Genomic DNA, 17,856 nt, shown 5'->3' with positions numbered 1-17,856 from the left:
TTTTTAAGTTTATCAATGACGTATCATATACCACTTAAAAGAGGAGTTACTTGATTTAGCCTTTTGGTATGCAGTATTTTTTATCCTAGGGTTCCCCCTTTCCTTTTAAGGCATTGATCAGCAGATCATAAATAATTTTATCGCAATTGTTTACAATATTTCAATTTTATTTTTCTCTATAGAAAAGTTATTAGATGATTGAGTTTTCAAATTCTATGACTAGTGTTTTGACTGTAATAGATTCCAATGCTAGTTTAAGTTTAGTTTCAGAGCTCTCGTCCTATTTATATTTATTAGGTAGATCATTCAACTTTGGATTAACAACATGTAAAATACAAATTAACGTTTATCATCAATGATATTTTACAATGATCAGACATTAGATCATCAAATTTATGTACCTTGAAAAAAGATATATATTCTAACAATTGCTCAGAAACAATAAAGTAATCTACTACACTATTACCACCATACTGATATGACGTACACTGACCCAGTGAATCTCTAAAAATACGGCCATTAAAATGCGTAGCCCAAGTTGGATACATAAATAATTTACTTGTCTGCCACTTGATGTAGCTATTTTGTCCATACTTTGACGTTGACTATATATATAATCTTACTGTCAGGACTATATCCATCAAAAGGGGGACGATGGGCCCCATTATCTTCTTTTATAAAATCGAAGCCTATTTCAGTTCTTGCATTTAAATCTCCCCTAAGGATAATCTGGCCTTGTTCTGAAAAAAGGGATATTTCTTTGTCAAGAATATCAAAATAATCTAGATCAAGAGACTTAGTAAAAGGAAAATCTGAAGGGGGATTGTACATATAGTAGATAAATATATCTTTTTTAAGGCAAAAAAAAAAACTCCTGCATAACTGCAACCAAATGTAATCATTTGTTTGATGTTTCAGGAATTTAATTCCTCTCTTTAAACATGATTTTACATATACTGAGATGCCCCCAAATCGGTCGTACTAAATGGATAGCTTTAAAATCTGGAAAATCTAAATTGTCTTCAGGGCTACTATGAGTTTCTATAAGACATATAATGTAACTATTTTCAATATTTGTATAGATGTAAAATAAACAGTATAAGATATAATTGATAATGTCTCTGGAATAATATTTATCATATCTTTTAGTGAGCTACACTATCTCGTGTTAACATTCATTTGGGAGTGCAATTATTTTCACGGTATTTTGGGTTTCTACATCAGTTTTCTAGGAATACAACAAATAAATTAAGATCGATTTTAATGTACACATTAAAACCAAACATTTATCTTTGACAATTGCATACAATATATAGCGAACAAAAAGTTAAGGCGAACTTAACCATTCCTGCGTTTGTGTCCCCTCCCTGCCTCAACCACTCATATTGCAGCAAAGTACAATATGGACTTATTGAAAATGGTCTTTAGGATGAATTGGGTACAAAATACTTCGGTCACCTGAAATTTTCGAATCCGACTCTTTCGGTACGTTCGTTTGATAATTCGGGATGTATATAAATTAATACACAGACATGTATATATATATATATATATAATCTGCCTTTATTAAGACGTTTTTACACATATATGAATGGCTCTAGCCCTGGCTGTGGCTTAGATAATAAAATAAGGTGATTATACATTTATATATGATTTTCAAAATCATCTGTCGATTAATTGCATAAATCACTTTAATAGATTTCTTGCTTATCACTGGCCCCTTTAATTGTAATATAAATATCTGATCTTTTATCTTATTAACCTTAAGCAAAAATTGAAAGCTACCAAATTTAGAAATTAACTTTATATGCGCATTCCAAAATTTATTTCTCGACTCCCCCACCCACCAAGAAAATGTATCAAATGTTTGAAAGAAAATTTAACTCGAGTGTCATGTTAATGTGCTGTTTCTATATTAATTAAGACACTACCAGGTATGTAAATTATTTATATAATTTGTTACAATTTGGGAATATCCTGACTCGATTTGAAACAAAGTTAGTCTTTTACCGTTAAAACATTTATGTAATGTGCGTGAATATTTGCAACACTTTATATTCCGAACGTATGCTTTTCCCACATGAGCCCTCGAGGTCCCGCATATTCTAGCGACAAATAACTTAGACCTTTACAAAATCAGGGCTGACCACCTGGATGTTTGTACTATAATTTATGTAGTATAATAAACTCTTGTCGGTAGATTCATTATATCGACTATACTATCTTTAGAAGTGCGAGGAAGTACACATTTAAACTGTTTATCATTTAACACACACATTTGTTGAGTTTATAACACTTCAGTGTTGTTTTCAAGTAAATCTAGCAGAGGTTGTTTTGCGCTCTGATTACGCAGAGTGCATTTAGAACTTTGCTTTAAAACGTATTGTTCAACAATGGAGGATAAATCTTACAGTTTTGTCACAGGCAGGAAAAACACATTTCATATTCTGGATTATGTATTTTTCATTGGAACTTTGGTTGTTTCTTTACTCATCGGATTATTCTTCGGATACAGAGGGAGAAGCAAACATAGTACAAAAGAGGTGCTTCTTGCAGGAGGAAAAATGCATTTTATACCTGTGTCAATGTCACTTTTGGCAAGTTTCATGTCGGCTATAACACTGCTCGGTACTCCAGCAGAAATGTATAATTTTACTACGATGTACTGGTACATTGGAATCTCTTATTTCTTTGTTATGTTCATGGCAGCACACATCTATCTTCCCGTCTTCTATAACCTCGGGGTCACCAGTGTATATGAGGTTAGTATCCTATACCGTTACACACGCCATGATTTCCCGCTCATTTTTCACAAATCTAAAGATGTAATACTATAGTCATTTAAATAATTATCGATAAGTAGTTTCTTTTTACAAATATTAGAAAAAGCTATATCTCAAATAATGTTTGTTATGAAAAACGAACTTTACTGTCGCCAGCCTTTTTATTTTTTATTTTTTATGTACTTGGAGCACTCAGTTTCCGATGAGGCTTCTATCAAATCAAAGATTTATCCAATTCCACACACACACTTAAAGGCCCTTTGTCACTATCAAAGTTTTCTTGATCGTGGTCAAAAGTTTTTGATAGATTTATTTATAGTGACAACCGTATATAAAAGAAAATTATGATCAAAAACTTTGATGGACTTGGATGGAATAGAGAATATCATCCTGTTTTTCTTGAAACTTGGATGGACTTGGAGGGGATTATCAAATCACAGTGCAGTTTTTTCTCTGACCAAGTTTTTGATGAAAAACCTTGATAGTGACAACCAAGTTTACCTTGTCAAAGAACATAGATATCAAATATTTTATTAGATTAACATGATGAAGCACATACAATAGATATGACATTACGTAATCCAAGTGTACATCATACATGACATATACAAACGTATACAAAATAATTTACAAATAATTTAATATTAATATAGAATAAGAATAATAATTTTATTAGTTTAAAATCCAAACAATAGGATTGTTACTAAATAAAAAACATGTAAATAACAAATGATAGACAGAAAACAATATAAACATGTAGCATTGAAAAAAAATAAAAGGCGTTAATATAAAGAGAGAGAGAGAGACCATAACTATCAATTATAAGCCCAAAAAAAAAATACATATACATAAACAAGACACTAAATTCTTGAAGTCGATATAAGAAACTGTTTTTAATAGGTATCCCGCAGATCATGGTCTCAAATGACATAATTAGTAGATGTAAATCGCAGATTGACTTTGTTATTTGTAGGTCACCGAAACGCACGAACTATAACATGTTATAATGTCCTCGAACTCTTCATCCTATAAAAAAATTGCTACATCTATGTGTACAGTTCATAACCTTTTTCGTTATCTGTTCACCTTCTTTTACTGAATACAAGATTATTTTAAACAACCCGTTTATTCACTTAGTGAACAAATTATGTAATTTTCTTGTAGTATTTGGAACATCGGTTCAGCAAAGGTGTCAGAACAGCAGGCATGTGTATATTCTCATTGCAAATGGTAGGTATATGAATTTAAATATCAGCTATTTAAAAATTCCCTTTCCATATACTAGTATGCGATATTACCATTTTCTCACATTGAGATATTAGTACTAATAGTTATAGACTGTCCCATACAATTCATGTCATACACGTTTCTACAAAATGTTTTTGGTTGAGAAATCCCGAAAAGCGCTTCGGACGCACCAAATTTAGAAGCATGTTAAATGGGTTTTTTTTTCTTCGTTTTTTATCTTTCTGTAAGGCATTGGTCTGTCTACAGATTATGTAGGAACTGTAAAGATACGAAACCGGTTTAAAGGCAGTGATGATTTGTGGTGTTTCATCAATTCGTTTCTCTCGTTTACACTATCTTAAAAAAAAAATCAACTTAATTTCATTTACAACGTACAATCGTAGACAAAACATTTTTTATGCAAAAAATAAGCATAGTTCACATTTATTTCATGTACATGATGTATTCTTTTCTTATACTTTTTTGTAGATGATCTATATGTCAATTGTTTTGTATGGACCATCTTTAGCATTAAATGCGGGTATGTTTTGGTGATCGTAAATATATTCACTCTGTCATAAATTTGTTTTTCTTTGAAAAAGCAATATTCCCATATAGATCTAGCATTTCCATGTGATTCTTGGAATTGCTAAATGGATAAATGTACAATGCGAGTGTTCTAACCGTTTCTTTAGTCAACAGTATACGACTATGTAACTTCAAAGTAAAAAAAATCGCAAAATTAAGATTCAGAAGAAAGATTGTACATGAGCAAATAGATATTGGAGGTAATTTTCCACAACACAGCACACCTAAACTCAAGCGGATAGTCGCTGACAGGAATCGAACCCTTAAATAGTCTGTTCCAATAAAATCTACCATTTTATTGCAGTACTGCTGAATCAAAAGATAAATTATTAAGCTTTTTCTAAATGAAATATTGACTTGACCAAGCCTGTCCAAACTACTTTTTGAGGGACAGTAGCAACATGCGGTTATTGCAATAGAGGCTGCAAACAACATACCCTTTTTGTTGTTTTAACGTGTTTCATCCGTTTCGTTGGGTGAATGACCTGAAGACCATCTGGTTAAGGCAAGTAATTGGAAAACTAATAACATATTTTTCTGATGGGGGTTCAAGAAAGGATATGATTTCAATTTAAACAAAACTCATTTGCAGATAACACGAAAAGTTACTAGTGCATTTACGTAGTTGGATAAATGCGCAACTACACGAGTGTTTCAGACTTTGAACACGGGATTTCTACCTTTTTTTTTACTGAATTGGGTTATGAGAACTAGAATATACGAGAGCAAAAACGGTTATTATTTATTGATGTACATGATATGCATTGAAAGAATAAATTCGTAGCTTTCATGAGCTAGACATGACCATTATTTACATTAAAAAAGAAAAACACGACAGATACTCAATTTGTGAGAATCAATTAATGAAATATTTATTTGATGATTGAAAAATTATTGCCAGAATTGTAGCAAATCAGTTTTTGTCTCTCGTGCGACGAAAGTCGCGGGAAGCGAGACACAGGGATTGCTTTTCCGGCGCCGCGGCGGTGGTTTCAACAATTGTTTAGATTTCTGCTTAAGTTATTTTGATAGGAACTACTTGTGATAGATCATTGATATTTAATATAAAGTTGCATTACTATCAGTACATATCAGTTTGACGACTATTTTGAGGCCCTGCCACCTAGGACATGGTCCAGTGACTTGGAATTAATTAGCAATTTTCAATGTTAAGTTTTCTGCTTAGATCTACTTGTGATAGATCAATGATATTTTGTATGACTACTATCAGTACATATCAGTTTGACAACTATTTTGAGGCCCTGTCCCCTAGGACATGGTCCAGTGACTTTGAATTAATTAACAATTTTCAATGTTAAGTTTTCTTCTTGTGATAGCTCAATGACATTTTGTATGAAGTTGCATTTCTATCAGTTTGACGACTATTTCGAGGCCCTGCCCCCTAGGTCATGGTCCAGTGACTTTGAATTAATTACCAATTTTCAACGCTAAGTTTTTCTGCTGAAGTCAGTATGATAAGAACTTCTTGTGATAGATCAATGATATTTTGTATAAAGTTACATTACTATCAGTACATATCAGTTTACGACTATTTTGAGGTCCTGTCCCCTAGGACATGGTCAAGTGACTTCGAATTAATTAGCAATTTTCAATGTTATTAATAAGTTTTTCTGCTTAAGTTATATTTATAGAAACTACTTACAATAAACAACGATATTTGCTATAAAGTTACATTACTGTCTGTATTGTTTACATCTCAGTTTGTCGACCATTTCCAGGCCCTGCCCACTAGATCATGGTCCACTGACTGAATTAATAAGCAATGTCCATCAAATTGTCTTTTTCTGAATTTTATTGGGAAATAAATCAAATTTTGGAATGCCTATCTATAATAATTATTGTGAGCCAATCAAAAGTACGAATTCTTTTGAAACAAACATTTAATGTAATTATTCAAAGTTAATTCCACATATTTTTTTGCAGTAACTGGTTTATCTTTGTGGGGTGCTGTTGCTTCAGTTGGTATCGTCTGCATGATTTATACTGCACTGGTAAGAAAATGTTTTACAAATAAATAACCTAGTATTAAAAAATAAACGGTCTACAGTAGGAAAGAAAAAGTTTACAGTGACCCAACAAAACAAGGTATAATACCGCTGACCTAAAGTAAAATAATTTGAAATAAACCAATACGTCGTTCCAATTGAAGCATATACTAAAATCTTAACCAATTAAAACAACGAATTGATTAAAAAATTTTTTAAAGAGTAAGTATTTTGCAATTTTTTTAAGCACCAAGTGACGATATTGTTAAAATCTTTCTCCACCTCACATTTAATATGGGTAAACTTTATGCACTCGATCCTAAAAGTGTGAGTGAAAACTAAGTAATACCAGTCTCAATCATAATTCGACAGAAGCTAGGGCGTCTTAAAATTGTTTTCAGAGGATAAAATACGAGGTTTTGAACATATTTTATGTCGCGGTCTCTGGTGATTTTTTTTTATTTTGACTTTGTTTGATCCAAAGATAGAAATTTCCAAGAAATACCTCCCAAATTTATTAAAGGTCACAACACTCGGCATAAGCTCTATAGAGAACAGTCGTATGCTGAAATTTAAACTTCTTATGTATTTGAAGGGCGGAATGAAAGCAGTGTTATGGACGGATTCTTTTCAAGTTGTGATGATGATTACTGGTGTTTTAGCTACACTGATCCAAGGCTCTATAGAAGTTGGAGGATTTGCTAAAGCATGGGAAATAGCAGCTGAAAATGAGAGAGTATGGTTTGCAGAGTAAGTTTCTTAATAGACTTGTCGAGAATTTATAATTATATGTTAATTTATGTGTACTAGTATTACATGGTATAATCATTTTTTTTTAATTTCTAATCGAAGTGCGACCTTCTCTATACATCTTTAAATGTACGTACAAAGTCTGATCTGCAATATAATTGGTAGTAAGTGAAAACTTTCAGCAATAGATAAGTCGCATCAAACATAAAAGATATTCAAATAGTAAACTGCCTTAATTTGTGACAAAGATGTATTTCTTTAAAAAATGAAGATATGTCTCTTTTATGTAAGATTAAACACTCTTAAGATCTGAAAATAAAAAGGAATACTTATTGTTTAAAAGTGTACTTTCTATGCAGGGATATTCGACTATACCAGAATATAATAACAGGAAATAACAATTGAATTTAGATCTCCAGCAGATGATAACATTAATCATCTCATCTTGCACTTCATTTTTTATATAAGAGAATATGTCTGGGCGGACATGAATTGCTAGTAATGTGTCCATGGTTACATAATTTATTTGTATTTTAGTCCGATGTCATATATAAAAGATCATAGATTTATTTTTATAGTTGGAAATATCTTATGTCCTCAATTTTGCTAGTAACATTATCTTCCTTGTTCTGAAAGAACACCATTCTACGGAAGCCGGTTAGTGTCAGGGTGGAGTTTTATTTTTAAGTCGTTATAACGACTAAGCTAACTTGTTATACCGACTTAGCTTATCTAACTCGTTATAACAACTTAGCTAACTTGTTTTAATGACTTAGCTAACTCGTTTAAACAACTTAGCTAACTCGTTTAAACAATTTAGCTAACTCGTTAAAACGACTTAGCTAACTCGTTTAAACGACTTAGCTAACTTGTTATAACGAGTTAGCTAAGTCATTAAAACAAGTAAGCTAAGTTGTTATAACGAGTTAGATAAGCTAAGTCGTTATAACAAGTTAGCTAAGTCGTTATAACGACTTAAAAATAAAACTCCACCCAGACACTAACCGGCTTCCGTACCATTCAGATGTAAATTATAGAATATTTTATTATTACTATAGGTTTGAACTTTTATAACATCGACTTTTATTACTAGGTAAACTTTTTAAACAGGTAACAGTGTTTTCAGGCTCCTGCTTCCTGTAGGTCCCGGACTTTGCATCCTATGTATACCAGTAAATGTTCTATTTTATGCAAGAACATGAAAATCATGAATAATTCTTATTTGAAAATAAGTGCATGACATATTTTAAGAACTTTTTTCCTGGGACTATATTTTCTAATAAAATTATGATCATGGACTTACTTACCTCAGAAAAATAGTCGGGGGGGGGGGGGGGGGGGGGGGGGGGGGGGATTTTACTACCGGATATAATTAACTGTAACCAATTCTCCATAGTGATCAATGGTTATAAAACACAACAAAGATAACAGGCTTATAACTGTAGGACGGCAGACTTGCATTTTCGTCTACATTAGACACATGAGTAGCATTAGAATCAAAATAGTTATTACGAAGTTGAAGAGCATTAAAAACCAAAAGTTTCAAAAAGATGAGCAAAAGATCGGCGAACCTTGTCAGCCATTAATGTCTAGCGAAACTCCTTATTGTTTCGAACAGATTTTACATTTTATTGACAGTAAGTGGTCACATGAATGATATTGCATGTCAGTAAGTGCCTCACGTGGAGCAGGATCTGCTTACCATACCAGAGCACCTGAGATCACTCCCGGTTTTGGAGGGGTTCGTGTTGCTCAGTCTTTAGTTTTCTATGTTGTGTTTTGTATACTGTTGTTTGTCACTCGGTCCTTTTTTTCATGGCGTTGTCAGTTTATTTTCGACATGAGTTTGAATATCCCTTTGGTATCTTTCGCCTCTCTTCAGTAAAGAAGTGCTGGCTATTGGATAGTGATATAATCGGAGAAGGAACGGTCACCTGCAGTGACATTGCCCACCCAGTGATTAAAACTAAACAAAGAAAACAAGTTTATTGGTTAATCCACATAACTCATTTTTTGCGTTATAAAACACATGAACTAATTTTATACATTTATTTTAGTTTTAGAGTAGATCCATCCGTCCGTCATAGTGCCTGGGCTTTAGTCATTTGGTGGATCATTGGGGTTCGTGTTGCTCAGTCTTTAGTTTTCTATGTTGTGTTTTGTATTCTGTTGTTTGTCACTCGGTCCTTTTTTTCATGGCGTTGTCAGTTTATTTTCGACATGAGTTTGAATATCCCTTTGGTATCTTTCGCCTCTCTTCAGTATAGAAGTGCTGGCTATTGGATAGTGATATAATCGGAATAGGAACGGTCACCTGCAGTGACATTGCCCACCCAGTGATTAAAACTAAACAAAGAAAACAAGTTTATTGGTTAATCCACATAACTCATTTTTTGCGTTATAAAACACATGAACTAATTTTAAACATTTATTTTAGTTTTAGAGTAGATCCATCCGTCCGTCATAGTGCCTGGGCTTTAGTCATTGGTGGATCATTTCTATGGGTATCAGTCTATGGTACTAACCAAGCACAAGTCCAAAGGGCTCTTACATGTAAATCCTTACGAGATGCTAAAATGTAAGTACGGAAAGGGTCTTGAACTAGAATATGTAATTAAAAGTACGCGATTTAAAGACGATAGAGGTACAAACACATATTGGATAAAAGGTAGATTATCGCCGTGATATAACCAAAATGCCAAAATGCGCTGACGCAGTGTTAAACACGCGTATTAATAAATCAATCAATTTCTTAAGTTATCAAAATACTCTGATTCTGTGGAATTCACATTCGCCAATTTGAAATAATTAAATTATTTTGTATACTATGCGGTTTAGATTTCTGAAAAATCATCTGAGGATGTAGAACTTTTAACCCAATGTATCTTTAAGACAAAAAAGCACTCTGATGAAAAGACATGTTTATTCGACGTTTCCCCACATCTCATTTTATTCATATATATGGCATAAGGAGGGATACATTATGTATAAAAACCTTTATTTTGATAACTATATTATAAAAGACATTATTATACATGTTATATATAGAAATAAAAAAACGATTGCATGGAATATAAAAGTTGGACCACAGAGAGCTAATTTTGGAAATTGAAAAATTTTGTATCATTTTCTTTAACAAAGACTTCATATGTATTGCAATTATGTAAAAATACTCATATGTCATATATTCTACTAAATGATTTGTCAATGCAATTTCCATGTTTTTATTGTAAATTTCAGAGCACTATGGTTAAATTTTCCAGGCCTGTGTATTATTCTATATTTGTGTTGTTTGGTTGGCATTGTTCTGTATGCATTTTACAGACACTGTGACCCAGTGACATATGGCCTCATTATGGCATCAGATCAGGTAGGTGTTTGTCCCGATATTTTGATAATGATGATTTGCTGTCTGTTTTAAGCCTCGAACAAAAGCTTTATATGTGCAAACTTCTGAAAGTGACAAAAAAGAAGCTTTCTACAGCTAATTTTCTAGAAGTTAATCGTTTACCTTTTCATTTTTCGTTTTTTTATGTCCATATTTTATATTTCGCAAAAAAAAGGGGGTGGGGCAATTATCATCCTTGCCTCCCAGCTCATACGCCAGTGATATTCAAACAACTAAAATTTGACAGTATTTGGACATTAATTGCATTCAAACTATAAGAACATTGTAAGAATGAATATAAATGATTGGAACGTTGAAATCTTTTTAAACATTTGTAAATGAATATATATCAGTAAAGAACTTGAGAAACACAATACCGACTCTACAAGTATATGTACTGAAATTTCATCGGTCTGTTAATTAAGGTTAACTCCTGGCATCGTATTCGATTTATATTGTTTATATCAGTCTAATTTAATCTTTACTTTGGTATAAACAATCAAAGTATTACAATATAAATAAGAAAGTTTTTTTTTTCAGCTTTACCCTCTGTTTGTGATGGATATTATGGGGCATGTTCCTGGCGTCCCTGGATTGTTTGTTGCCTCCATTTTCAGTGGAAGTTTAAGGTAGATTAAATACAAAGATTTAGAATAAATTTCTTGAGAACATACAACACTTTTTCATTTCTGTAGTAATTTTTGTCGAAAAATAGGGCTAAATTTAGATCATTACATTAATAAATATTTTTTCTTAGATAAAAATCTGATTGTATGTCATTCATTAATTTAGTTCACTTTTTCTTTCCATCCGACTTTCAATTTTAATATTAAAATAAACATTGATACACAAACTGAAAAGGTCTTGCTCGTTTATAAAGTATTATTTGACTTCAATTCTGTTCCAATGGTTATATTTTTCGCGCCACAAAATGAGACAAGTCAATTGTAATACATTTCTATTGATTCCAGAAACAAAATCATACTTCCAGAATTAAATGTGTCTTTCCAAAGCAATGTTTTTATTACAATAGGAGAAGCAACTGGTTTTTTTTAATCTAATTTCAGCACATTGTCTTCTGGATTAAACTCATTGTCAGCTGTTTTGTTACAAGACATCGTTAAACCATATATAGCTCCAAACATTACTGACCAAAGAGCAGCAGCACTCACCAAAGTCTTTGGTAAATTTGATTTAGATATATGAACAAAAATGAGTTACATTACCTATTTGGAAAATTTGAAATTTCCAGAAATATGACAAATGTAATGAATCAACCTTTCTTCAAAATTAAAAGAAAATCTGCTATTACAATTTATGCAGCATTTACATATATGCATGCTATTTCACGGCGGGTTTTATTGGCATGTAAATCCATATAACTTGTAGACACAGTCAAAAAATATCTGCCAAAGAAGTGACAAAACCAACCGCATACCGGTAACTTGGCTTCATTTTCTGATCTTAAAAAGGTGATTGAGTCGGGTTTTCAAATACTATCTTAGTTGTTAAAGTTATCGCTAAGCTTCATAATATTTCGCCAAGGCACGGGCGATATACAGACCATTACCGTCCATTGACCAGATAATGACTTTGAACAGTTAGATATCAGCGTCGTCGGGTATAGAATATAATTATATTCCAATAATCAGCGCCGGATGTAGAATATATATTCCAATAACTAGTGTCTTCTTATTTTCGGTATGAACCAATATTTTTGAAATTAACGATATTATTTCACTCGTGGGCACACTTGATATGTACACTGTAATTTCATGTTTTTCTCCTTTTTAGCAATTATGTTTGGAATTATTTGTTTAAGTCTTACATACGTGGCATCTTTACTGGGCGGAATTCTGCAGGTAACTAATTTTATTCTGACTTTATTTGAACTTATTTGATAAATATGTTAAGGTATTCTAAAAATAAAACTTGTGCTTAAATTACCACATGAATTCAATCAAATGATATGATGCATTTGTTGGCGAGAAGTAAATTTGCTGTCAACACTAATTGAATTAAACTCAAAAAAATTGACGTAAACAAACAAAAAAACAAAACAAAAACAACCCCTCTCCCGCAAAAAAACTAATTAAACAAAAAAAACACCTAAAAAATAAGAGAGGATAAGAAACACGTGTCAATTAGAAAATTTCTATGTGAACGAATAAACATCAGTAAACGAAGAAAAACTAGCGTAAGATAAGAACATCCTGAAACACGCGAGTCATCTGTTGTTTTTTTTTTCACTTCTGTATTAGACATTGATACCAACTACTGTTATATCCACTGATGAATCGGATTTTAAATTAGAATACATGTAATTACAGCAATATATTTATTTATAAAAAAAAAAAAATTTATTCATTGAATATGTCTGAATTGCATTTTGTTTTTAAATTTCAGGCAGCTCTTGCTGTATTCGGCATGTTTGGAGCTCCCATGCTTGGTCTCTTCACCCTTGGTATGATATTCCCGTGGGCAAATAAATGGGTTGGTATTTCGTCTGTAAATGATCTGTGTAATCTTCATTCAATTTAAATAAAAATACAGACACATGTAATAGTAAACCGTAGTTTAAATCCTCGGCCTTTGATGTCCTTTGGAAAATTGCATATTGTATCATTGACATTATACCACATTACGTTATTTTATATTAATTGAGGAAGGTAGAATTAAATGTAGGTGTGTTTTTCGGTGGTTTACGAAACGGATCACCAATGCAAATCTGACTAGCCTGATCCATACAAAAGTCAACTATAATACATGTATATCTATAACTACTAAATACCAGACTTTGAAATAGTAATAAGCAGGTTAGAATAATGATGAGCACCGTGGCTATTGAACGCCAATCGTGCTGACAGTTTCCCTTTTAAACGTTATCCAACATACTAAAGTATTTGTTTACGTTTTATATAAGCAAAGAAATCAACAACTTTATCTTATGAATTTGTTTTTAGGAAGGGTCACAACAACGAATCAAAACGCAATATTATGGCTGAAATCCTACAATAAATGATCAGATTCCTAAATTATTTCAACTTTTTTCATTAATGATGTATGATGTGTGAAAATACACGAATTGCAATAAATTCTGTCGCTTAAAATTTGAATCTACCATCAACATTGACATTTATATAAGAGAGGCGGAGGATAATAAAGGGACATTCAAACTCATAAGTCGAAAATAAACTGACAATGCCATGGCTAAAAAAAAGAAAAAGACCAACAGACAAACAACAGTACACAAAACACAACATAGAAAACCAAAGACTGAGCAACACAAACCACACCCAAAACTGGGGGTGATCTCAGGTGCCCCGGAAGGGTAAGCAGATCCTGCTCCACATGTTGCACCCGTCGTGTTGCTCATGTTAGAACAAACCCGGTGATAAGTCTAAAGCGGTTGGTCACATTCGGGGGAAAAGGGACGGAATTGTAGTTACAATTGGAACATATCCGTTGTCATCTGTGAAACGAATATTCCATAACGATTATTTAAGTTTACAAATTGTAAAGTAAAACCATTACAAAATGTATTAGCTAAATCGCATTCATACATTGATACACATATATTTACCTTAAAGGGAGCCTATAGTGGTCTTGCCAGCAGTTTGATTATGATGTTCTGGATAGGAATAGGAGCTTATGTAACTAAACCAGACTTAGGAAGAGCTCCGATCTCGTTAGCAGGATGTCCAAACTTCACAGTATTTACAAATGGAACAAACACATATGTAGAATATGCCAATTATTCAATGTTGTATAATTCCACAACTACTTCTATAGCAGATCTAACTCCTGTTCCACCTGTAAAGGACTCGTAAGTAAACACATGAAGTGTTAACAAGGTCTGACGACGAATATCAATGCTTAAGAGTATTGACTTTATAAACACCTCAAGTACACAGAACTTAATGTATATTCCATTTTAAACCTGTAGTTATAGAAAATGCAATTATGACAAACCATTTCTTATATTTCACAGTTTTTTAATGATTAATTGTTGCTTTTTAAACCTCCAGATGCAAACAATATTCTATCAATGCAAACTGCTTGTAATATTTGTAGTTACAAATCTCGGTATTAAATATACAATTGTGTAACTGAATTGTTAAGCATAATTGATCATTTTTGTAATAACACAAAAGTTAGCATCGTTAATAAAACTTTTAAGAGTTTCATCAAAGGTATTCAAATCATCTTCGCTAGCCAAGCGTTACGATCTTATCATCTCCAGGGATCTAGCGAAGACGATTCAACATATGTCCAGTCTACAAACCGAGGAGTCTGTTTCCTAGCTAAGAGTGATTATGTTTCCTTGCGAAGAGTGATTACTGGATTCATGCTGCATTTGAATTGTACATACTTTTCATGCATTCTAATATTATTTTCTATTACCACAGGAACCCAGTTGATAAGTTGTACACACTGTCTTACGTATGGTACAGCTTTACAGCTGTGTTGATTGTTGTGTTTGTTGGGATGATTGTAACATTGATAACAGGTAATATTTTATATTTGATAAGTGTAACAAAATTATGAGTGATAAATGCAAGCCAAATGCAATGTGTAAAGTGTGCAAATGTTGATAGACGAAACGGGCGTCTGGCATACACAATTTTAATCCTGGTATCTATGATGAGTTTGTTTATGAGTTCTTGACAGTAATTTGTCTGCTCTGCTAAGGCAAACCTCTTCAACTGATCTCAGCAAATGATAATATAGCTGTATGATTTATGGAATAAATTGCACATTAATTTGATTTAAAATTGAAAGAAAATACTAAAAAGCAATGCTTGAATATATCAGCTACCTGTGAATTTGATGTGCGTTTGTGTAATTATGTCTTCGATAATTTTAAGAATTACTCTTTCTTGCAGGTAAAAAAGATCCAAAGACAATAGATGCTAGATTGATATGTCCAATATTTGACGTTGTCTTTCCGTATCTACCAGAAAAAATACTCAAACCTCTCAGATTTGGAGTCAATCATAAAGGGGTAAATATTTTTTTATATATATTATTTACTGTTAAATAAGTGTACAGGGAAAACATTTGCCTGTATTTATATTTTTAGGATAAATACATTTTCCTCTTTCAATACACAGTTATGTGTTTCACTTTTATTATGGGATGGTAAGATCTAAACGTGGCGAGGTCATATCGGTACTTGTATATATGTACCATTCTTTCTTTCTCCCCTCATGGTCGGGACAGTTATCTGATAATTTAGACTTTAAAGTTATATTCATATTTCTAAATCAGGAAACAAGAATTGTGCAAGTCGTTTTCACAATTTAAAATTTTTAGTGACACAAGATGCGAATGATAGATATGTATTGTTTTGCTGATTGATATTAATTTTTTATAATCATAAACATTTTTAACATATGTATTCTAAAATCAATATATAAACACGCAGCAAGCAAATCATTGACCAATTTTATGCATGTTTTTTTGTTGACATAATATTTTCATTATTTCAGAAATATGACATTAAACCAACACAATCTGAAATGCCTTTAAAGGACAAGAATCCCAGCCTAGGAAATACAGACCAACTGGTCAATGGTATTGAGACTGAAATGGAAATTATGGTTCAAAATCCTGATGACAAAGACAAAGAGAATGTAACATTTAACTTGGAGAATGACAATATGAAATCTTAATGATAGTGAAAGAGACAATCCACCAGAACAGTATTCTTATCAGACATTTTTTGTAGATAAAAGCAACTTCATTAGAATTAACATTCATTTCTCAAATATACATCCATCCTTTTTTATTTTACTTGTACATATAGGGCAAATGTTAATAAATAGTTGTTTGTTTGTATGGTAAACTTGAGCTTCAACGCCTTCAATAATTCAATGAATATCTTGGAATTCGAAGAAAATGAGAAAAGTATGATAAAGCCAAGGCGAGTCAGTTTTTTATTGAATGATTTTTGTTTGCTTAACGTCAACTTGGAATTGTCATTTTGCACCGTTGTCAAATGTTGCGGTTGCGATTTTTTTCAAATTTAACCAAAAAGCGGATGGAATAATGTTGTTCCTGAAGTCAGAGAAAGTTGCAATTTCATTATGGAACTGTTTACTTATATATCTCCCAGTTGATGCGATATTCCAGAGCTTGCATTTCCTATCGTGATTTCCTTGATAGAGGATTGCTGCTTACAAGGAAATTTTTAAACCAAGAGTTCCAAGCGGTGAAGTTGAAGTCGTCCCTTTGATTTAACGGAAGCCATCACGAGTTGGTTGACCGTTGTGTAAATCTGTTTCACAGATGACGACCGATATATTCCAATTGTCATAAACATAATTCTGTCCTCTTTTCCTTGAATATGACCGTGATCCCCGAATTTAGACTAATCACCGACTTTGTAATTACATGAGCAACTCGCTGTTGCCACATGTGGAGTCGGATCTGCTTACCATTTGTGAGCACTTGAGATCACCTCCGGTATTTGGTGGGATTCGTGTTGCTCATTTGTTTATTGAAACTTCGAAACTACATGCTTTGGTATGAAATTAACGAAATTTGTGGAAACAGGAAACATGAATGCAAACTTGCGACTTTTCGGTCCATACTTTAACCAAGATACGAAATTTTAAAAAAATCCGTGACAACACACGTTTTCAAACAGATCTTCAAATTAAGGAGAGCATGAGAGAAAGGGGTTGCTAATGAATATTGTTTTTAATGAAAATAACAATTGCATGTCGAAGAGAGAGAACCTTTTTGATTTCTGAATCAATGTTGATAATTTTTCTTCTATTTATCTTTTAACTTTTATACATCCCTAATAGTCCCTATAACTTTACAAGTTGACGTCAAAGGAAGAAGACTTATGTTTAGTATAACGTTAACATATTCCTTTTGAAAATTGTAAGCACTGAAATCATTCTTCATTTCTGATAAGATCTTTTTCTATATTATTGTCATCGTATAGAGACAGGCACGAGTGAGTGCATCAACTGGGATAGATTAAAGTCATATGAAACTTCAAATTTAAAAAAAAAGTTGAATATGTTTCACATAGATAGATATAAGAAGATGTGGTATGAGTGCCAATGAGACAACTCTCCACCCAAGTCACAATTTGTAA

General features: G+C 32.4%; 1 protein-coding gene across 1 annotated transcript; it reads left to right on the top strand.

The window, feature by feature from the left end:
* The first annotated feature begins 2,111 nt into the window (after positions 1-2,111).
* Positions 2,112-16,583, top strand: LOC127708482 (sodium-dependent multivitamin transporter-like). Its single transcript, XM_052213359.1, has 15 exons — positions 2,112-2,762; positions 3,948-4,013; positions 4,500-4,551; positions 6,543-6,610; positions 7,200-7,354; positions 9,792-9,932; positions 10,595-10,724; positions 11,283-11,371; positions 11,810-11,925; positions 12,537-12,604; positions 13,149-13,235; positions 14,333-14,568; positions 15,152-15,252; positions 15,629-15,747; positions 16,235-16,583. The coding sequence occupies exons 1-15, from the start codon at positions 2,394-2,396 to the stop codon at positions 16,415-16,417; spliced, it is 1,980 nt and encodes a 659-aa protein (XP_052069319.1). The 5' UTR covers positions 2,112-2,393; the 3' UTR covers positions 16,418-16,583.
* Positions 16,584-17,856: the final 1,273 nt, after the last annotated feature.

Source organism: Mytilus californianus, unplaced genomic scaffold (genome assembly GCF_021869535.1).
Source record: "Mytilus californianus isolate M0D057914Y unplaced genomic scaffold, xbMytCali1.0.p SCAF_7, whole genome shotgun sequence".
NCBI lineage: Eukaryota > Metazoa > Mollusca > Bivalvia > Mytilida > Mytilidae > Mytilus > Mytilus californianus.
Note: the sequence above shows the minus strand (reverse complement) of the source record. Positions and strands in the feature narration are given on the sequence as shown.